This window comes from Bombina bombina, chromosome 7 (assembly GCF_027579735.1).
Source record: "Bombina bombina isolate aBomBom1 chromosome 7, aBomBom1.pri, whole genome shotgun sequence".
NCBI classification, from domain to species: domain Eukaryota; kingdom Metazoa; phylum Chordata; class Amphibia; order Anura; family Bombinatoridae; genus Bombina; species Bombina bombina.
In genome coordinates this window covers 199217071-199241956 of record NC_069505.1, presented here as the reverse complement: position 1 = coordinate 199241956, position 24886 = coordinate 199217071, and the positions used below count along the sequence as shown (strand labels likewise).

At 42.8% G+C, this 24886-nt stretch overlaps 1 protein-coding gene across 2 annotated transcripts in view; it reads right to left on the bottom strand.

Annotated features, from left to right (window-relative positions):
- Nucleotides 1–24886, bottom strand: part of SHANK2 (SH3 and multiple ankyrin repeat domains 2) — a 1433430-nt gene that overhangs the window by 1063066 nt on the left and 345478 nt on the right. For both annotated transcript variants that reach the window (XM_053720553.1, XM_053720554.1), the window contains exon 8: nucleotides 19112–19228. In XM_053720553.1, the coding sequence (XP_053576528.1) occupies nucleotides 19112–19228 (117 nt within the window). The remainder of the gene's footprint in view (nucleotides 1–19111; nucleotides 19229–24886) is intronic.

Here is a 24886-nt window from a genome sequence, read left to right as displayed (position 1 = left end):
TGATTTTAGGAACCCGGAGATAATTTTTAGGAACCGGGAGATGGAAAAAGATGCTTGGACACCCAGTACAGGTCGTTCTCCTTCAGCCTTTTTATACGAGGGTCCCCGACCCTCAACAGGCACAACAGCATGAAACACCACATATGCAATCCTTTTGCACAATCGAGTACAGGTATGGCATCGTTTTTAGGAACCCGGAGATAATTTTTAAAAACCGGGAGATGGAAAAAGATGCTTGATCCTACTTCAAATTTGGGGCACTGCGTGTGCAATCTACTGTGCCCCCAGATATGAGTGGTGTGTTAAGTAGTACTATTCTTAACAGTTTAATCCCTGTTATGTGCCTTTTTTTTGGTTTGGGTTTTGTAGCCACAGTGCAGCACCAGAGGCCAGAAAAATTAGGCATGTACAAATGCCTGAAAAATTAGGTATTGTTGCAGCCGTTGCTGTAGCAGCGGCCAGAAAATTTGATATTTGTTTGACAGTTAGAAAGTGCCCTAAAACATTGCGGCTTGAACCCTAGTTGTTGGGGGATAAGTCACGCAAGTCATCCGGAATTCGAAGATAAAATACAGCAGCATGTGTACCATTTGTAGCCCAAGGCAGTTCATCTCATCAGGCCTTTTTTACTCTAATGTATCGCACAATGTCAGTCCCTTCGGGATCCATCCCTCATTCATTTTAATAAAGGTGAGATAATCAAGACTTTTTTGACCTAGGCGACTTCTCTTCTCAGTGACAATACCTCCTGCTGCACTGAAGGTCCTTTCTGACAGGACACTTGAAGCGGGGCAGGCCAGAAGTTCGATTGCAAATTGGGATAGCTCAGGCCACAGGTCAAGCCTGCACACCAAGTAGTCAAGGGGTCCATCGCTCCTCAGAGTGTCGAGATCCACAGTTAATGCTAGGTAGTCTGCTACCTGTCGGTTGAGTCTTTCTCTGAGGCTGGATCCCGAAGGGCTGTGGCGATGCATAAGAGTTAAAAAGGTCCGCATGTCCTCCATCAACAACACGTCTGGAAAGCGTCCTGTCCTTGCCGGCGTGGTCGTGGGAGGAGGAGGATTACTTTCATCTCTTCCCCTGTTAGATTCCCGTTGTGCTGTGACATCACCCTTATACGCTGTGTAAAGCATACTTTTTAATTTATTTTTGAACTGCTCCATCCTTTCCGACTTGCGGGAATTGGGTAACATTTCAGTAACTTTATGCTTATACCGGGGGTCTAGTAGCGTGGACACCCAGTACAGGTCGTTCTCCTTCAGCTTTTTTATCTTTTTTATACGAGGGTCCCTCAACAGGCACGACAACATGAAAGACCCCATTTGCACAAGGTTGGATGCCGAGCTAATCATGTCCCGTTCCTCATCCTCAGTGATCTCACTGAAGGTATCTTCTTCCCCCCAGCCACGTACAACACCACGGGTACCAGATAGGTGACAACAACGAGCACCCTGGGATGCCTGTTGGGCTTGGTCTTCCTCCTCCTCAAAGCCACATTCCTCCTCTGACTCCTCTTCCTCACAATCCTCTTCCTGCGTTGCCGCTGGTCCAGCAAGCGATGCTGATAAGGCTGTTTCTGGTGGTGATGGAGACCACAACTCTTCCTCTTCACGCTCATCTACGGCCTGATCCAGCACTCTTCGCAGGGCACGCTCCAGGAAGAAAACAAATGGTATGATGTCGCTGATGGTGCCTTCGGTGCGACTGACTAGGTTTGTCACCTCCTCGAAAGGACGCATAAGCCTACAGGCATTGCGCATGAGCGTCCAGTAACGTGGCAAAAAAATCCCCAGCTCCCCAGAGGCTGTCCTAGCACCCCGGTCATACAAATACTCGTTAACAGCTTTTTCTTGTTGTAGCAGGCGGTCGAACATTAGGAGTGTTGAATTCCAACGTGTCGGGCTGTCGCAAATCAAGCGCCTCACTGGCAGGTTGTTTCGCCGCTGGATATCTGACAAGTGCGCCATGGCCGTGTAGAAACGCCTGAAATGGCCACACACCTTCCTGGCCTGCTTCAGGACGTCCTGTAAGCCTGGGTACTTATGCACAAAGCATTGTACAATCAGATTACACACATGTGCCATGCACGGCACATGTGTCAACTTGCCCAATTTCAATGCCGCCACCAAATTACTTCCATTGTCAGAAACAACTTTGCCAATCTCCAGTTGGTGCGGAGTCAGCCACTGATCCACCTGTGCGTTCAGGGCGGACAGGAGTGCTGGTGCGGTGTGACTTTCGGCTATCAGGCAAGTCAACCCCAAGACGGCGTGACACTGCCGTATCCGGGATGTTGAATAGTACCTGGGGAGCTGGGGGGGTGCCGTTGATGTGGAGCAAGACGCAGCAGCAGAAGAGGACTCAGCCGAGGAAGAGGTTATGGAAGAGGATGGAGTAGGAGGAGTAGAGGAGGTAGCAGCAGGCCTGCCTGCAAGTCGTGGCAGTGTCACCAACTCCTCTGCAGAGACACGCATTCCATGCTTGTCAGCCGTCAGCAGGTTTACCCAATGCGCAGTGTAGGTGATATACCTGCCCTGACCATGCTTTGCAGACCAGCTATCAGTGGTCAGATGGACCCTTGCCCCAATGCTGTGTGCCAGACATGCCATTACTTCCTTTCGCACAATCGAGTACAGGTTGGGGATTGCCTTTTGTGAAAAGAAATTTCTGCCAGGTACCTTCCACTGCGGTGTCCCAATAGATACAAATTTTTTGAACGCCTCAGACTCCACCAGCTTGTATGGTAAAAGCTGGCGGGCTAAGAGTTCAGACAAGCCAGCTGTCAGACGCCGGGCAAGGGGGTGACTTTGGGAAATTGGCTTCTTACACTCAAACATGTCCTTGACAGACACCTGACTGTGGGCAGATGACCAGGAACTGCTACGTAAGAGAGACTGAGTGGCGGATGGTTGAGAGGGGGCAAGGAGGACAGCAGTGGTTGACGTGGCTGAAGATGCTGGACCAGGAGGAGGATGGCGACTTTGAGTTTGTGTGCTGCTTCTACTCATGTGTTCATCCCATCGGCGTTTGTGATGTGAGACCATGTGCCTTCGCAAAGCAGTTGTACCTAGGTGGGTGTTGGACTTCCCAAGACTCAGTTTCTTTTGGCACAGGTTGCAAATGGCATCGCTGTTGTCAGAGGCAGACACACACAAAAAATGCCACACTGCTGAGCTCTGCAATGACGGCATTCTGGTGGTGGCAACAGCATGCGTTGATTGGCGTGCTGTCTGGCTGACCCCGGGTGCCGATTCATGCTGTCTGACTGTGCCACTATCTCCTTGCGACGACCTCCCCCTGCTTCCAACTCGTCTCCTCCTCCTCCTCTCTGTCTCCCCATCTGAACTTTCCCCCTCTTCTTCTTCTCTTCTAGCGGGCACCCACGTGACATCCACGGACGCATCATCATCAACCGCTTCACTTGTATCTGACAAATCAACAAAGGAAGCAGCAGCGGGTACAACATCACCATCATCATCACACCGTACGTCCATGTCTGTAATGCTGCCTGACTGAGACATATCACTGTTATCTACATCCTCTGTCAATGATGGTTGCGCATCACTCATTTCTTCCAACTGATGTGTCAATAACTCCTCTGACAGATCAAGTAAAGCGGCTGTGGTGCTAGTGTTGGTGGTGGCGGCAGGCGGGTGAGTGGCCCTGGTCACTTGAGAGGTGCCCGAAGCTAAGCTGGAGGTGGATGGTGCGTCAAGGTTAGGAGCGGAAGCTGTAGAAGATTGGGTGTCCTGTGTTAGCCATTCAACTAGGTCCTCCTCAGAACTTTTCTCGTTTATGGCACGTGGCCTCTGAACACTGTGCATTATTGTAGGGTCAAAGGGAATCACAGCACCAGGACCACGACGGCACCTGCGGGGTGGCCTGCCTCTGTCTGTACACTACTATTAAACAAAATATGAGTGGTGCCACTGGGCAAGTGGGCACAGTATACGCTGTGAGCCTGACACAAAAAAGCAGACTGATGTTTCACAATCCAAAAAGTTTATTTTTTTTAAATGTACACTTACACTACTATTAAACAAGATATGAGTGGTGACACTGGGCAAGTGGGCACAGTATACGCTGTGAGCCTGACACAAAAAAGCAGACTGATGTTTCACAGTCAAAAATGTTTATTTTTTAAATATTTAAACTACTGTTACAACAAATATGAGTGGTGCCACTAACTTGGCAAGTGGGCCTGGCACACACGCTGGCAGGCAGGCAAATGCAATAAGATTACAATAGCAGACTGATGTTTCACAGTCCAAATTTTTTTTTTTTAAATATTTACATTACTGTTACAACAAATATGATTGGTGGCACTAGTTGGCAAGTGGGCCTTGCACACACGCTGGCAGGCAGGCAACCTCAATTAGATTACACTAGCAGACGGATGTTTCACAGTCCAAAAAGTTTTTTAAAAAAAATATTTACACTACTGTTATAACAAATATGATTGGTGGCACTAGTTGGCAAGTGGGCTTGGCACACACGCTGGCAGGCAGGCAACTGCAATTAGATTACACTAGCTGAATGATGTTTCACAGTCAAAAAAGTTTTTGTTTAAAATATTTACAATACTGTTATAACAAATATGATTGGTGGCACTAGTTGGCAAGTGGGCCTGGCACACACGCTGGCAGGCAGGCAACTGCAATTCGATTGCACTAGCAGACTGATGTTTCACAGTCCAAAAAGTTTTTTTAAAAATATTTACACTACTGTTACAACAAATATGAGTGGTGCCACTAACTTGGCAAGTGGGCCTGGAACACACGCTGGCAGGCAGGCAACTTCAATTAGATTACAATAGCAGACTGATGTTTCACAGTCAAAAATTTTTTTTTAAAATATTTACACTACTGTTATAACAAATATGAGTGGTGGCACTAGTTGGCAAGTGGGCCTGGCACACACGCTGGCAGGCAGGCAGGCAAATGCAATAAGATTACAATAGCAGACTGATGTTTCACAGTCCAAATTTTTTTTATTTTAAATATTTACACTACTGTTACAACATATATGATTGGTGGCACTAGTTGGCAAGTGGGCCTGGCACACACGCTGGCAGGCAGGCAACTATAATTAGATTACACTAGCAGACTGATGTTTCACAGTCAAAAAAGTTTTTTTTAAAAATATTTACACTACTATTATAACAAATATGATTAGTGGCACTAGTTGGCAAGTGGGCCTGGCACACACGCTGGCAGGCAGGCAACTGCAATTAGATTACACTAGCTGACTGATGTTTCACAGTCCAAAAAGTATTTTTTTTTTAAATATTTACAATACTGTTATAACAAATATGATTGGTGGCACTAGTTGGCAAGTGGGCTTGGCACACACGCTGGCAGGCAGGCAACTGCAATTAGATTACACTAGCTGAATGATGTTTCACAGTCAAAAAAGTTTTTGTTTAAAATATTTACAATACTGTTATAACAAATATGATTGGTGGCACTAGTTGGCAAGTGGGCCTGGCACACACGCTGGCAGGCAGGCAACTGCAATTCGATTGCACTAGCAGACTGATGTTTCACAGTCCAAAAAGTTTTTTTTTAAATATTTACACTACTGTTACAACAAATATGAGTGATGCCACTAACTTGGCAAGTGGGCCTGGAACACACGCTGGCAGGCAGGCAATTTCAATTAGATTACAATAGCAGACTGATGTTTCACAGTCAAAATTTTTTTTTTTTAAATATTTACACTACTGTTATAACAAATATGAGTGGTGGCACTAGTTGGCAAGTGGGCCTGGCACAAACGCTGGCAGGCAGGCAGGCAGGCAGGCAGGCAGGCAAATGCAATAAGATTACAATAGCAGACTGATGTTTCACAGTCCAAAATTTTTTTATTTTAAATATTTACACTACTGTTACAACATATATGATTGGTGGCACTAGTTGGCAAGTGGGCCTGGCACACACGCTGGCAGGCAGGCAACTTCAATTAGATTACACTAGCAGACTGATGTTTCACAGTCAAAAAAGTTTTTTTTTTTAAATATTTACACTACTATTATAACAAATATGATTGGTGGCACTAGTTGGCAAGTGGGCCTGGCACACGCTGGCAGGCAGGCAACTGCAATTAGATTACACTAGCTGAATGATGTTTCACAGTCCAAAAAGTATTTTTTTTTTAAATATTTACAATACTGTTATAACAAATATGATTGGTGGCACTAGTTGGCAAGTGGGCCTGGCACACACGCTGGCAGGCAGGCAACTGCAATTCGACTGCACTAGCAGACTGATGTTTCACAGTCAAAAAAGTTTTTTTTTAAATATTTACACTACTGTTACAACAAATATGAGTGGTGCCACTAACTTGGCAAGTGGGCCTGGCACACACGCTGGCAGGCAGGCAGGCAGGCAAATGCAATAAGATTACAATAGCAGACTGATGTTTCACAGTCCAAAATTTTTTTATTTTAAATATTTACACTACTGTTACAACATATATGATTGGTGGCACTAGTTGGCAAGTGGGCCTGGCACACACGCTGGCAGGCAGGCAACTTCAATTAGATTACACTAGCAGACTGATGTTTCACAGTCAAAAAAGTTTTTTTTTTAAATATTTACACTACTGTTATAACAAATATGAGTGGTGGCACTAGTTGGCAAGTGGGCCTGGCAAACACGCTGGCAGGCAGGCAACTTCAATTAGATTACAATAGCAGACTGATGTTTCACAGTCAAAATTTTTTTTTAAAAATATTTACACTACTGTTATAACAAATATGAGTGGTGGCACTAGTTGGCAAGTGGGCCTGGCACACACGCTGGCAGGCAGGCAGGCAAATGCAATAAGATTACAATAGCAGACTGATGTTTCACAGTCCAAATTTTTTTTATTTTAAATATTTACACTACTGTTACAACATATATGATTGGTGGCACTAGTTGGCAAGTGGGCCTGGCACACACGCTGGCAGGCAGGCAACTATAATTAGATTACACTAGCAGACTGATGTTTCACAGTCAAAAAATTTTTTTTTTTAAATATTTACACTACTATTATAACAAATATGATTAGTGGCACTAGTTGGCAAGTGGGCCTGGCACACACGCTGGCAGGCAGGCAACTGCAATTAGATTACACTAGCTGACTGATGTTTCACAGTCCAAAAAGTATTTTTTTTTTAAATATTTACAATACTGTTATAACAAATATGATTGGTGGCACTAGTTGGCAAGTGGGCTTGGCACACACGCTGGCAGGCAGGCAACTGCAATTAGATTACACTAGCTGAATGATGTTTCACAGTCAAAAAAGTTTTTGTTTAAAATATTTACAATACTGTTATAACAAATATGATTGGTGGCACTAGTTGGCAAGTGGGCCTGGCACACACGCTGGCAGGCAGGCAACTGCAATTCGATTGCACTAGCAGACTGATGTTTCACAGTCCAAAAAGTTTTTTTTAAAATATTTACACTACTGTTACAACAAATATGAGTGATGCCACTAACTTGGCAAGTGGGCCTGGAACACACGCTGGCAGGCAGGCAATTTCAATTAGATTACAATAGCAGACTGATGTTTCACAGTCAAAAAATTTTTTTTTTAAATATTTACACTACTGTTATAACAAATATGAGTGGTGGCACTAGTTGGCAAGTGGGCCTGGCACAAACGCTGGCAGGCAGGCAGGCAGGCAGGCAAATGCAATAAGATTACAATAGCAGACTGATGTTTCACAGTCCAAATTTTTTTTATTTTAAATATTTACACTACTGTTACAACATATATGATTGGTGGCACTAGTTGGCAAGTGGGCCTGGCACACACGCTGGCAGGCAGGCAACTTCAATTAGATTACACTAGCAGACTGATGTTTCACAGTCAAAAAAGTTTTTTTTTTTAAATATTTACACTACTATTATAACAAATATGATTGGTGGCACTAGTTGGCAAGTGGGCCTGGCACACACGCTGGCAGGCAGGCAACTGCAATTAGATTACACTAGCTGAATGATGTTTCACAGTCCAAAAAGTATTTTTTTTTTAAATATTTACAATACTGTTATAACAAATATGATTGGTGGCACTAGTTGGCAAGTGGGCCTGGCACACACGCTGGCAGGCAGGCAACTGCAATTCGACTGCACTAGCAGACTGATGTTTCACAGTCAAAAAAGTTTTTTTTTAAATATTTACACTACTGTTACAACAAATATGAGTGGTGCCACTAACTTGGCAAGTGGGCCTGGCACACACGCTGGCAGGCAGGCAGGCAGGCAAATGCAATAAGATTACAATAGCAGACTGATGTTTCACAGTCAAAAAAGTTTTTTTTTAAATATTTACACTACTGTTACAACAAATATGAGTGATGCCACTAACTTGGCAAGTGGGCCTGGAACACACGCTGGCAGGCAGGCAATTTCAATTAGATTACAATAGCAGACTGATGTTTCACAGTCAAAAATTTTTTTTTTTAAATATTTACACTACTGTTATAACAAATATGAGTGGTGGCACTAGTTGGCAAGTGGGCCTGGCACACACGCTGGCAGGCAGGCAACTTCAATTAGATTACACTAGCAGACTGATGTTTCACAGTCAAAAAAGTTTTTTTTTAAAATATTTACACTACTGTTATAACAAATATGAGTGGTGGCACTAGTTGGCAAGTGGGCCTGGCAAACACGCTGGCAGGCAGGCAACTGCAATTAGATTGCACTAGCTGACTGATGTTTCACAGTCAAAAAGTTTTTTTTTTTTAAGTATTTACACTACTGTTACAACAAATATGGGTGGTGCCACTAACTTGACAAGTGGGCCTGGCACACACGCTGGCAGGCAGGCAACTTCAATTAAACTAGCAGACTGATGTTTCACAGTCAAAAAAGTTTTTTTTTAAATATTTACCCTACTGTTATAACAAATATGATTGGTGGCACTAGTTGGAAAGTGGGCCTGGCACACACGCTGGCAGGCAGGCAGGCAACTGCAATTAAATAACACTAGCAGACTGAAGTAAAAAAAAATTTTAAAAAAATTTACACTAATGTTACTACAGATAGGAGTGGTGGCACTGAGGATGGAAGTAGGCACAGTATATGCTGGGAGCCTTACACACAGGCTGGCACTAGTGGCAGGCTGGCCTGGCAAATAAAATTAAATAACACTAGCAGAGTGATGTAAAAGTTTTTTTTTAAAAAAATTTACACTAATGTTACACCAGATAGGAGTGGTGGCACTGAGGATGGAAGTAGGCACAGTATATGCTGGGAGCCTGACACACAGGCTGGCACTAGTGGCAGGCTGGCCTGGCAACTACAATTAAATAACACTAGCAGACTGATGTAAAAAAAAAATTAAAAAATTTACACTAATGTTACACCAGATATGAGTGGTGGCACTGAGGCTGGCAAAGGCAGGCTGGCCTGGCAACTGCAATTAGATTACACTAGCAGACTGATGTAAAAGTTTTTTATAAAAAAATTTACACTAATGTTACACCAGATATGAGTGGTGGAAAACAGAGCAATTAATCACAGTATATGCTGTGGGCCTGGCACACAGGACTGATGGAAAATGAAATTACATTACACTAGCAAACTGATGTAAAAGTTTCTTTTTTTAAATTTACACTAATGTTACACCAGATATCAGTGGTGGCACAGAGCAATTAATCACAGTATATGCTGTGAGCCTGACACACAGGCCTAATGTAAAATGAAATTAGATTACAATAGCAAACTGATGTAAACGTTGTTTTTTTTAAAATTTACACTAATGTTACACCAGATATGAGTGGTGGCACAGAGCAATTAATAACAGTATATGCTGTGGGCCTGACACACAGGCCTGATGGAAAATGAAATTAGATTACACTAGCAAACTGATGTAAAAGTTTTTTTTTTTTTTAATTTACACTAATGTTACACCAGATATCAGTGGTGGCACAGAGTAATTAATCACAGTATATGATGTGGGCCTGACACACAGGCCTAATGGAAAATGAAATTAGATTACAATAGCAAACTGATGTAATTTTTTTTTACACCAGATATGAGTGGTGGCACAGAGCAATTAATCACAGTATATGCTATGGGCCTGACACACAGGCCTGATGGAAAATGAAATTAGATTACACTAGCAAACTGATGTAAAAGTTTTTTTTTTTAAATTTACACTAATGTTACACCAGATATCAGTGGTGGCACAGAGCAATTAATCACAGTATATGCTGTGGGCCTGACACACAGGCCTGATGGAAAATGAAATTAGATTACACTAGCAAACTGATGTAAAAGTTTTTTTTTTTTTTAATTTAAACTAATGTTACACCAGATATCAGTGGTGGCACAGAGCAATTAATCACAGTATATGCTGTGTGCCTGACACACAGGCCTGATGGAAAATGAAATTAGATTACACTAGCAAACTGATGTAAAAAATTTTTTTTTTTTAAATTTAAACTAATGTTACACCAGATATCAGTGGTGGCACAGAGCAATTAATCACAGTATATGCTGTGTGCCTGACACACAGGCCTGATGGAAAATGAAATTAGATTACACTAGCAAACTGATGTAAAAGTTTTTTTTTTTTTAAATTTACACTAATGTTACACCAGATATCAGTGGTGGCACAGAGCAATTAATCACAGTATATGCTGTGGGCCTGACACACAGGCCTGATGGAAAATGAAATTAGATTACACTAGCAAACTGATGTAAAAGTTTTTTTTTTTTTAAATTTACACTAATGTTACACCAGATATCAGTGGTGGCACAGAGCAATTAATCACAGTATATGCTGTAGGCCTGACACACAGGCCTGATGGAAAATGAAATTAGATTACACTAGCAAACTGATGTAAAATTTTATTTTTTTAAATGTACACTAATGTTACACCAGATATCAGTGGTGGCACAGAGCAATTAATCACAGTATATGCTGTGGGCCTGACACACAGGCCTGATGGAAAATGAAATTAGATTACACTAGCAAACTGATGTAAAAGTTTGTTTTTTTTAAATTTACACTAATGTTACACCAGATATCAGTGGTGGCACAGAGCAATTAATCACAGTATATGCTGTAGGCCTGACACACAGGCCTGATGGAAAATGAAATTAGATTACACTAGCAAACTGATGTAAAAGTTTTTTTTTTTTAAATTTACACTAATGTTACACCAGATATCAGTGGTGGCACAGAGCAATTAATCACAGTATATGCTGTAGGCCTGACACACAGGCCTGATGGAAAATGAAATTAGATTACACTAGCAAACTGATGTAAAAGTTTTTTTTTTTAAATTTACACTAATGTTACACCAGATTTCAGTGGTGGCACAGAGCAATTAATCACAGTATATGCTGTGGGCCTGACACACAGGCCTGATGGAAAATGAAATTAGATTACACTAGCAAACTGATGTAAAAGTTTTTTTTTTTTTAAATTTACACTAATGTTACACCAGATATCAGTGGTGGCACAGAGCAATTAATCACAGTATATGCTGTAGGCCTGACACACAGGCCTGATGGAAAATGAAATTAGATTACACTAGCAAACTGATGTAAAATTTTATTTTTTTAAATGTACACTAATGTTACACCAGATATCAGTGGTGGCACAGAGCAATTAATCACAGTATATGCTGTGGGCCTGACACACAGGCCTGATGGAAAATGCAATTAGATTACACTAGCAAACTGATGTAAAAGTTTTTTTTTTTTTAATTTACACTAATGTTACACCAGATATCAGTGGTGGCACAGATCAATTAATCACAGTATATGCTGTGGGCCTGACACACAGGCCTGATGGAAAATGAAATTAGATTACACTAGCAAACTGATGTAAAAGTTTGTTTTTTTTAAATTTACACTAATGTTACACCAGATATCAGTGGTGGCACAGAGCAATTAATCACAGTATATGCTGTAGGCCTGACACACAGGCCTGATGGAAAATGAAATTAGATTACACTAGCAAACTGATGTAAAAGTTTTTTTTTTTTTAATTTACACTAATGTTACACCAGATATCAGTGGTGGCACAGAGCAATTAATCACAGTATATGCTGTGGGCCTGACACACAGGCCTGATGGAAAATGAAATTAGATTACACTAGCAAACTGATGTAAAAGTTTTTTTTTAAAATTTACACTAATGTTACACTAGATATCAGTGGTGGCACAGAGCAATTAATCACAGTATATGCTGTGGGCCTGACACACAGGCCTGATGGAAAATGAAATTAGATTACACTAGCAAACTGATGTAAAATTTTTTTTTTAAAATTTACACTAATGTTACACTAGATATCAGTGGTGGCACAGAGCAATTAATCACAGTATATGCTGTGGGCCTGACACACAGGCCTGATGGAAAATGAAATTAGATTACACTAGCAAACTGATGTAAAAGTTTTTTTTTTAAATTTACACTAATGTTACACCAGATATCAGTGGTGGCACAGAGCAATTAATCACAGTATATGCTGTGGGCCTGACACACAAGCCTGATGGAAAATGAAATTAGATTACACTAGCAAACTGATGTAAAAGTTTTTTTTTTTTTAAATTTACACTAATGTTACACCAGATATCAGTGGTGGCACAGAGCAATTAATCACAGTATATGCTGTGGGCCTGACACACAGGCCTGATGGAAAATGAAATTAGATTACACTAGCAAACTGATGTAAAAGTTTTTTTTTTTTAAATTTACACTAATGTTACACCAGATATCAGTGGTGGCACAGAGCAATTAATCACAGTATATGCTGTAGGCCTGACACACAGGCCTGATGGAAAATGAAATTAGATTACACTAGCAAACTGATGCAAAATTTTATTTTTTTAAATGTACACTAATGTTACACCAGATATCAGTGGTGGCACAGAGCAATTAATCACAGTATATGCTGTGGGCCTGACACACAGGCCTGATGGAAAATGAAATTAGATTACACTAGCAAACTGATGTAAAAGTTTTTTTTTTTTTAAATTTACACTAATGTTACACCAGATATCAGTGGTGGCACAGAGCAATTAATCACAGTATATGCTGTGGGCCTGACACACAGGCCTGATGGAAAATGAAATTAGATTACACTAGCAAACTGATGTAAAAGTTTGTTTTTTTTAAATTTACACTAATGTTACACCAGATATCAGTGGTGGCACAGAGCAATTAATCACAGTATATGCTGTAGGCCTGACACACAGGCCTGATGGAAAATGAAATTAGATTACACTAGCAAACTGATGTAAAAGTTTTTTGTTTTTTTTAATTTACACTAATGTTACACCAGATATCAGTGGTGGCACAGAGCAATTAATCACAGTATATGCTGTGGGCCTGACACACAGGCCTGATGGAAAATGAAATTAGATTACACTAGCAAACTGATGTAAAAGTTTTTTTTTAAAATTTACACTAATGTTACACTAGATATCAGTGGTGGCACAGAGCAATTAATCACAGTATATGCTGTGGGCCTGACACACAGGCCTGATGGAAAATGAAATTAGATTACACTAGCAAACTGATGTAAAAAATTTTTTTTAAAATTTACACTAATGTTACACTAGATATCAGTGGTGGCACAGAGCAATTAATCACAGTATATGCTGTGGGCCTGACACACAGGCCTGATGGAAAATGAAATTAGATTACACTAGCAAACTGATGTAAAAGTTTTTTTTTTAAATTTACACTAATGTTACACCAGATATCAGTGGTGGCACAGAGCAATTAATCACAGTATATGCTGTGGGCCTGACACACAAGCCTGATGGAAAATGAAATTAGATTACACTAGCAAACTGATGTAAAAGTTTTTTTTTTTTTAAATTTACACTAATGTTACACCAGATATCAGTGGTGGCACAGAGCAATTAATCACAGTATATGCTGTGGGCCTGACACACAGGCCTGATGGAAAATGAAATTAGATTACACTAGCAAACTGATGTAAAAGTTTTTTTTTTTTAAATTTACACTAATGTTACACCAGATATCAGTGGTGGCACAGAGCAATTAATCACAGTATATGCTGTAGGCCTGACACACAGGCCTGATGGAAAATGAAATTAGATTACACTAGCAAACTGATGTAAAAGTTTTTTTTTTTTTAATTTACACTAATGTTACACCAGATATCAGTGGTGGCACAGAGCAATTAATCACAGTATATGCTGTGGGCCTGACACACAGGCCTGATGGAAAATGAAATTAGATTACACTAGCAAACTGATGTAAAAGTTTTTTTTTTTTTTTTAAATTTACACTAATGTTACACCAGATATCAGTGGTGGCACAGAGCAATTAATCACAGTATATGCTGTGGGCCTGACACACAGGCCTAATGGAAAATGAAATTAGATTACAATAGCAAACTGATGTAAAAGTTTTTTTTTTTTTTTAAATTTACACTAATGTTACACCAGATATCAGTGGTGGCACAGAGCAATTAATCACAGTATATGCTGTGTGCCTGACACACAGGCCTGATGGAAAATGAAATTAGATTACACTAGCAAACTGATGTAAAAGTTTTTTTTTTTTAAATTTACACTAATGTTACACCAGATATCAGTGGTGGCACAGAGCAATTAATCACAGTATATGCTGTGGGCCTGACACACAGGCCTGATGGAAAATGAAATTAGATTACACTAGCAAACTGATGTAAAAGTTTTTTTTTTTAAAATTTACACTAATGTTACACCAGATATCAGTGGTGGCACAGAGCAATTAATCACAGTATATGCTGTAGGCCTGACACACAGGCCTGATGGAAAATGAAATTAGATTACACTAGCAAACTGATGTAAAAGTTTTTTTTTTTTTAAATTTACACTAATGTTACACCAGATATCAGTGGTTGCACAGAGCAATTAATCACAGTATATGCTGTGGGCCTGACACACAGGCCTGATGGAAAATGAAATTAGATTACACTAGCAAACTGATGTAAAAGTTTTTTTTTTTAAATTTACACTAATGTTACACCAGATATCAGTGGTGGCACAGAGCAATTAATCACAGTATATGCTGTGGGCCTGACACACAGGCCTGATGGAAAATGAAATTAGATTACACTAGCAAACTGATGTAAAAGTTTGTTTTTTTTAAATTTACACTAATGTTACACCAGATATCAGTGGTGGCACAGAGCAATTAATCACAGTATATGCTGTAGGCCTGACACACAGGCCTGATGGAAAATGAAATTAGATTACACTAGCAAACTGATGTAAAAGTTTTTTTTTTTTTAATTTACACTAATGTTACACCAGATATCAGTGGTGGCACTGAGCAATTAATCACAGTATATGATGTGGGCCTGACACACAGGCCTAATGGAAAATGAAATTAGATTACAATAGCAAACTGATGTAACTTTGGCACCCCTGATGTTTTGGAACTAAATTTCTCATGATGCTCAAGAGTGCTTAAGCATCATGGGAAATGTAGTTCCAAAACATTTTGTGTTGCCAATGTTAGCTATCACTGACTATATCTATATCTGTGTTCATCAAGTCTGTGGTCATATACTCTGATACTCATTACTACTTATTTTCTATGCAGTCTGAATATATTATTCTTTGCCTAGATGTTTAATTTCCAGCTATCTGCAATTATGAACTACAGTATCTAAACTACCCAGCGCCAGTATCCTGATTCCCAGGTCAAGAGTCAGTGTTTTCAGCTCCCTGCCATTGCCCTAAGGGGCTTTCTCCTGAATGGTTATGCACCAAATCATATCAGTAAGCTGGTGCAATGAAACTATGACTGAGGATATCCTAAATAGAAGCTGAATAGGAAATTGGGTGGGAGATCAAGCACCAGTAGAAGAGGTTAATGCCTAAAGCAAGATGGCTGACAGAGAAGAGTAACATTTTTAAAGAGACAGGGTCACCAAATAGGCAGGTGTGACAATCATGCACAGGAGGGTTGTGACGAACCAAGGTTATCCAACCCTGCACCAGTCACTTATTTGGCACAGAAAGGGTTTTCAGCCCCCTTTTCTGTCACCTATAGCTCAAATGCTGCCACAACTTAAAATTTATTAAAGGGAAAATCTTAAGGAAAACCCCAGACTTTACACATTAACTCTAGAAATACAATTTAGCAGAAAATAACCTAAAATTATACAGTTCTAATATTCCAGTCTCTTTCAGTAAAGTGGTTCAATTATTAGACAAAGGCCAAACTTAATAAAGGAATTATTTATTATGCCAAAAATATTATGCACAATGCATTAATAATAAAAAGTTGTAACAAATAAAATTACACACGCAAACAGTGTTTTAAAATAAAAAGGAGAAAAACAGAATTGAATACTTTACTAGCTTCAAGATCTGCGCCAGGGGAATGGCAAGAAAATGATGGCTCCTTACTTCTGTACAGCAGCTCCCCTTGTAAGAATGACAATCTTATTGTTAAAAAATAAGATTCTTAAACCTACTTCTCAGAGATCATGTTGCTTAACCACACCCTCCGGGGTGGGCTAAGAAACCCCACTGTCTTTACAAACTTCAATAGACTAAATTTATTGCCTGAATTTATACAATCCATTATCATTCCTGCTAGGTAAGAAATTTCTATATTTACATATTTAGAACCTCTTAGTTTTATTGGGAGAACCAGTTTGATATCAAATATGCCATAGGTTGTCATATTTACCTGCCGTTAAGGTTATAACACTTTTAACCCACATATGTACATAATATACCAATGTCCTGTCAGTGACCTGGTCAGTTTTTGTAATGAAGGGCCTGTTTTGCATCATGCATTCTATTGACAGCTTAAGCCATAAACTTTATCCTGTGTATCTCTGTGACTAAGAGCTTCAGTGATTTTATGACTCAATGCATACACACTAGCATTTGGTTGCTAGTTAGAGGGTTCTGGCACTTCAAAGAAAATACAAACACAATGCTTCTTGAAAACAAATAACTGTTTTGAGTGCAAGCTGCACAAAGTTAACTCCTTAGGAGCTGAATCCTGAGATATTTGTGACAAGGGTATACATGCAGGGCAGGGGGGTACACGCATAGAAGGGGGGTACATGCAGGGAAGGGGTACATGCAGGGCAGGGGGTATATGCCGGAAGAGGGGTACACACAAGGGAGAAGGGTACATGTAGGGGTGAGGGTTACACACAAGGGTGAGGGATAACCCGCAGGGCATGGGGATGCATGCAGGTGAGAGGGGAACAAGCAGGAGAGAGGGGTACACGCAGGGGAGGGGGTACATGTAGGGGTGAGGGATACATGCAGGGCAGGGGGTACATGTAGGGGTGAGGGATACATGCAGGGCAGGGGGTACATGCAGGGAAGGGGGTACATGCAGGGGAGGTAGCACATGTAGGGGTAAGGGATACACGCAGGGCAGGGGGTACATGCAGGGAAGGGGGTACATGCAGGTGAGGGGGGAACACACAGGAAAGAGGGGTACATGCATAGCAGGGGGTACATGCAGGGAAGGGGGGTAGATGCAGGTGAGGGGGGAACACGCAGGAGAGTGGGGTACATGCAGGGGAGAGGGTACATGTAGAGGTGAGCAATACACGCAGGGCAGGGGGTACATACAGTGAAGGGGATACACACAGGGGAGAGGGGTACATGTAGGAGCAGGGGGTAAACGCATGGAAGGAGATACACGCAGGGGAGAGGAGTACATGTAGGGGCAGGGGGTAAACGCAGGGAAGGGGATACACGCAGGGGAGAGGAGTACATGTAGGGGCAGGGGGTAAACGCAGGGAAGGGGATACACGCAGGGGAGAGGAGTACATGTAGGGGCAGGGGGTAAATGCAGGGAAGGGGGTACACACAGGGGAGAGCAATACACGCAGGGCAGGGGGTACATACAGTGAAGGGTGGTACACACAGGGGAGAGGGGTACATGTAGGAGCAGGGGGTAAACTCATGGAAGGGGATACACGCAGGGGAGAGGAGTACATGTAGGGGCAGGGGGTAAATGCAGGGAAGGGGGTACACGCAGGGGAGAGGGTAAATGCAGGGAAGGGGATACATGCAGGAGAGAGGGATACATGTAGGAGCAGGGGGTAAACGCAGGGAAGGGGGTACACGCAGGGGAGAGGGGTACATGTAGGGGCAGGGGGTAAAAGATACCGGGGTACAAGATGGTTATTATAGGATACTGAGGTACAGGAGGGTGGTTAAAAGATACTGGGGTACAGGAGGTTTATAATAGGATACTGGGGTACAAGAGGGTGGTTAAAGGATACTGGGATACAGAAGGCTGGTTAAAAGATACTGGGGTACAGGAGGGTTATTATAGGATACTGGGGTACAGGAGGGTTATTATAGGATACTGGGGTACAGTAGGGTGGTTAAAATATACTAGGGTACAGGAGAGTGGTTAAAAGATACTGGGGTAGAGGAGTGTGGTTAAAAGATACCAGGGTACAGGAGGGTTATTATAGGATACTGGGGTACAAGAGGGTGGTTAAAAGATACTGGGGTACAGGAGGGTGGTTAAAAGATATTGGGGTACAGGAGGGTTATTATAGGATACTGGGTACAGGAGGGTGGTTAAAATATACTGGGGTACAGGAGGTTTATTATAGGATACTGGGGTACAGGAGGGTGGTTAAAAGATACTGGGTACAGGAGGGTGGTTAAAAGACACTGGGCTACAGGAGGGTTATTATAGGAAACTGGGGTACAGGAGGGTGGTTAAAAGATACTGGGGTACAGGAGGGTTATTATAGGATACTGGGGTACAGGAGGGATGGTTAAAAAATACAGGGGTTCAGGCGGGTTTTTATAGGATACTGGGGTACAGGAGGGTGGTTAAAAGATACTGGGGTACAGGAAGGTGGTTAAAAGATACTGGGGTACAGGAGGTTTATTATAGGATACTGGGGTACAGAAGGGTTATTATAGGAAACTGGGGTACAGGAGGGTGGTTAAAAGATAATGGGGTACAGGAGGGTTATTATAGGATACTGGGGTACAGAAGGGTGGTTAAAATATACTGGGGTACAGGACGGTTTATTACAGGACACTGAGGTACAGGAGGGTTATTAACGTATACTGGGGTACAGCTGGGTGTGGCTTAGTGAGAAGAAGTAGAAGAAACAACTTACCTGGTTATACAGAGCACAGATGTGCAGAGCAGTGTTTCCAGATGCATTCTGAGCTCCCATGTCTGTGCCATAAAAAAGTAAATGCTCTAAATGTTGAAAGTGGCCATAGCGACATGCCTGCAAACAAACATACAGTGCACACGTCAGAAATATATAGATATGACAAGTAACAAGCTACAGGGAGAAAACACACAAACTACTTAAATCAAAACAAGCTGTGTGCCCTTCCCCTGACACATGTGACACTCTCTGCACAAGCTGTGTGCCCTTCCCCTGACACATGTGACACTCTCTGCACAAGCTGTGTGCCCTTCCCCTGACACATGTGACACTCTCTGCACAAGCTGTGTGCCCTTCCCCTGACACATGTGACACTCTCTGCACAAGCTGCGCCCATCCCCGACACATGTGACACTCTCTACACAAGCTGTGTGCCCATCTCCTGACACATGTGACACTCTCTGCACAAGCTGTGTGCCCATCTCCTGACACATGTGACACTCTCTGCACAAGCTGTGTGCCAATCCCCTGACACATGTTACACTCTCTGCACAAACCGGGTGCCCATCCCCTGACACATGTGACACTCTCTGCACAAGCTGTGTGCCCATCACCTGACACATGTGGCACTCTCTGCACAAGCTATGTGCCCATCCCCTGACACATGTGACACTCTCTGCACAATCTGTGTGCCCATCTCCTGACACATGTGACACTCTCTGCACAAGCTGTGTGCCCATCCCCTGACACATGTGACACTCTCTTCACAAGCTGTGTGCCCATCACCTGACGTGTGACACTCTCTGCACAAGCTGTGTGCCCATCACCTGACGTGTGACACTCTCTGCACAAGCTGCGCCCATCCCCTGACACCTGTGACACTCTCTGCACAAGCTGTGTGCCCTTCCCCTGACACATGTGACACTCTCTGTACAAGCTGTGTGCCCATCCCCTGACACATGTGACACTCTCTGTACAAGCTGTGTGCCCATCCCCTGACACATGTGACACTCTCTGCACAAGCTGCGCCTATCCCCTGACACCTGTGACACTCTCTGCACAAGCTTTGTGCCCTTCCCCTGACACATGTGACACTCTCTGTACAAGCTGTGTGCCCATCCCCTGACACATGTGACACTCTCTGCACAAGCTGTGTGCCCATCCCCTGACACATGTTACACTCTCTGCACAAATCAGGTGCCCATCCCCTGACACATGTGACACTCTCTGCACAAGCTGTGTGCCCATCACCTGACACATGTGGCACTCTCTGCACAAGCTATGTGCCCATCCCCTGACACATGTGACACTCTCTGCACAATCTGTGTGCCCATCTCCTGACACATGTGGCACTCTCTGCACAAGCTGTGTGCCCATTACCTGACACATGTGACACTCTCTTCACAAGCTGTGTGCCCATCACCTGACATGTGACATTCTCTGCACAAGCTGCGCCCATCCCCTGACACATGTGACACTCTCTACACAAGCTGTGTGCCCTTCCCCTGACACATGTGACACTCTCTGTACAAGCTGTGTGCCCATCCCCTGACACATGTGACACTCTCTGTACAAGCTGTGTGCCCATCCCCTGACACATGAGACACTCTCTGCACAAGCTGTGTGCCCATCCACTGGCACATGTGACACTCTCTGTACAAGCTGTGTACCCATCCCCTGACACATGTGACACTCTCTGCACAAGCTGCGTGCCAATCCCGTGACACATGTTACAGTCTCTGCACAAATCGGGTGCCCATCCCCTGACACATGTGGCACTCTCTGCACAAGCTATGTGCCCATCCCCTGACACATGTGACACTCTCTGCACAATCTGTGTGCCCATCTCCTGACACATGTGACACTCTCTGCACAAGCTGTGTGCCCATCACCTGATACATGTGACACTTCCTTCACAAGCTGTGTGCCCATCACCTGACATGTGACACTCTCTGCACAAGCTGCCTCCATCCCCTGACACATGTGACACTCTCTGCACAAGCTGCTTGTCCTTCCCCTGACACATGTGACACTCTCTGTACAAGCTGTGTGCCCATCCACTGACACATGTGACACTCTCTGCACAAGCTGTGTGCCCATCCTCTGACACATGTGACAATCTCTGCACAAGCTGTGTGGCAATCCCCTGACACGTTACACTCTCTGCACAAATCGGGTGCCCATCCCCTGACACATGTGACACTCTCTGCACAAGCTGTGTGTCCATCCCCTGACACATGTGGCACTCTCTGCACAAGCTATGTGCCCATCCCCTGACACATGTGACACTCTCTGCACAAGCTGTGTGCCCATCACCTGACACATGTGACACTCTCTTCACAAGCTGTGTGCCCATCACCTGACATGTGACACTCTCTGCACAAGCTGCGCCCATCCCCTGACACATGTGACACTCTCTGCACAAGCTGTGTGCCCTTCCCCTGACACATGTGACACTCTCTGCACAAGCTGTGTGCCCATCCTCTGACACATGTGACACTCTAGGCACAAGCTGAGTGCCCATCCTCTGACACATATGACACTCTCTGCAAAAACTGTGTGCCCATCACCTGACACATGTGACACTCTCTGCACAAGCTGTGCCCATCCCCTGACACATGTGACACTCTCTGCACAAGCTGTGTGCCCATCCCGACACATGTGACACTCTCTGCACAAGCTGTGTGCCCATCCCCTGACACATGTGATACTCTCTGCACAAGCTCTGTGCCCATCCCGACACATGTGACCCTCTCTGTACAAGCTGTGTGCCCATCCCCGGACACATGTGACACTCTCTGCACAAGCTGTGTGCCAAGCCCCTGACACATGTGACACTCTCTATACAAGCTGTGTGCTCATCACCTGACACATGTGACACTCTCTACAGAAGCTGTGTGCCCATCCCCTGACACGTGACACTCTCTGCACAAGCTGTGTGCCCATCCCCTGACACATGTGACACTCTCTGCACAGGTTTATTGCGATGTGGGTTAATGGCGGATTAGATAATATACTTTATTAGTTATTGCGGTGTGGGATTGCGGTTGACAGGTGGATAGATATTGCACATGCGTTAGGTGTTAGTTAATATTTTCAGGCAGTTACGGGAGTTACGGTGCTCACATTTTCAGAGTAAGGCTTGCTGCGCCTGCCTATGTGTAGCGAGGTGAAAATGGAGTAAAATTTCTCCATTTTCGCTGCGTAAGTCCTTGTCCTGAATATGTGATACCGATTTGTGGTGCGGTTCTATGTTAGCTTATGGGAGTAAAAATTGCGGGTGACGGGTAAAATATATGGGCCGCATTTATCTGCAGCGCCGTATATGTAATACCAAAACCGCGTAAAAACCGCATATGTAATCTTGCCCTTTGTTTTTAACATTTTGTTTTTGGAATCCGGATTCAAGAGATATATTTGGGCTTGTATTTGAAGAATCTATATGACTTTTTAGTTGGTGCACTTGGGAGACGCCCAATCAATATATTTGGAATTTTAAATGTTTATTTTTTAAATATATTAAATATTGCATTTGGATGTTGCAAATCAACTTCTGCATCTGAGATTTGAAAGGTGTATGACATTGGTATTATACCTGTGATAGTTTTAAATAATAATCCATTCTTAGTGCAACTCTTTGCAAGCGCCCTTCTATGCATTATATATAACTTCTCTATCTAGGAAGGGGATAGGGTTTTCAGAGTGACTTGAAAAGAGTTTAAGTCTAGTGCTACACTATTCTGTATAATAGTTCTTAATTAGTGCCTTGATGGTGGAAATGGGCATTTTTAATGCTTTTGCTTTTTTCTTAGAGCCACTTCCTATTTTGTGAAGCTTAACAAGCTTTTGCCGCACATCACAGCTATATACCTTGATCTTACCCATTGTGATGAATGACTAAGGTAATTTGACCTATGTGTTATCTCATATTTATACCCCTGTGAAACAGAAATTCATGGTTGAACAATTTCCTGTTCCAAGTCACCCAGATGCATTAAAAATTTAAAATATCAATAGGAATTTACTTCAAATATATTTTTCACATATTCATAGGGGTGCCAATAATTATGCCACACATTTTTTGGGGAGGGGGGAGATAAACCTGTGTTATGTTTGCAATTGCCTGATATGTATTGCATACTTGTAAAGTGTGGCTAATTACCCATAAGGGTATCAAGGCGCTGCTCATTTTATCGACCTCGGAAGAATGAAAGGCTGAGTGGACCTCGCCGGGGATCGAACCTGCAACCCTTGGGTTGCTACAGAACTTAGCCACAGTGCCTTAGCATGCTGAGCTATGATATCCATGAGAGCTGAGTATTTTTGTATATTTTTTAACCAAAAAATGAAAAGGTTAAACAAAAAAAAACATAAATTATGCTTACCAGATAATTTCCTTTCCTTCTGTATGAGGAGAGTCCACGGCTTCATTCCTTACTTGTGGGAATACAGAACCTGGCCACTAGGAGGAGGCAAAGACACCCCAGCCAAAGGCTTAAATACCTCCCCCACTTCCCCTATCCCCCAGTCATTCTGCAGAGGGAACAAGGAACAGTAGGAGAAACTCAGGGTATAAATTTGCCAGAACAACAAAAAAACTAAAATTTAGGTCCGCCCAACAAAGAATATGGGTGGGGGCCGTGGACTCTCCTCATACAGAAGGAAAGGAAATGATCTGGTAAGCATAATTTATGTTTTCCTTCTTAATATGAGGAGAATACATGGCTTCATTCCTTACTTGTGGGAAACATATACCCAAGCTCTATAGGACACTGAATGAACGGGAGGGTAAAAAGATAGGTGGACCCTATTCTGAGGGCACCACAACCTGCAATACCCTGCTCCCAAAAACTGCTTCAGCCGAAGACAAAAACGTTAAACGTGTAAAAATTTGAAAAAAATATCTAAGGAAGACCAGGTAGACGCCCTACAATTCTGATCGCTAAATGCCTCATTCTCAAACCCCAAGAGGGAGCCACAGCTCTAGATGAATGAGCCTTAAGCCTCTGAGAAGGCTTGCATCCTGCTGAATCTGTAAGCCAAGCGAACAAGCTCCTCCACCAGAAAAACAAGGAAGTGGCCAAAGCTTTGGGCCCCTTACAATTCTCAGAACATACACAAACAAAGAAGAAGTTTGACAAAAACTCCCTTGTAGCCTGAAGATGGAAGTGCACTGCCTGAACCAAATCCAAGATATGAAATAACCTCTCCTTCAAAGAAGGAGGATTAGGACACAAGAAAGGAACCACATTCTCATGATTGAGGTTGTGATATGAAACAACCCAAGGAAGAAGAACTAACCCAGAGACCAGCCCTAACCATAAGAAAAAAATAGGTAAGGGTCCTGACCTTACAAGACAGCCAACTCAGAAACTCTGTGCGTTAAAGCAATAACCAATAGAGGTTCAGGACAGAAAGATTTAACATCAACTCCATGCATAAGCCCAAACGGAGCCAACTGCAAAACTAAAACAAGAAGTAAACCCCAGAGAGGAGTACTGAATCTAGACACAGGCCTGAACTAATCAAAACCTGAACAATACTGACATCTGGAAGCTCTGAGAACCCCTCGAGCAGTAAGATAGATAGGACCAAAACCTATCCCCTAAGGGAGCTACAGAGGGCCCTTTCCCCAGAACATCCAGGAGAAAAGAAAGGATCCGAAAAAAACTGGCCTTATGCCAGGAGAATCCCCGCTTTACATACCATAAGAAGTAGGTTTTGCACCCCTTATGATAGAAGCGACTATACACCGGCCTATGAACTAAGCTGAGA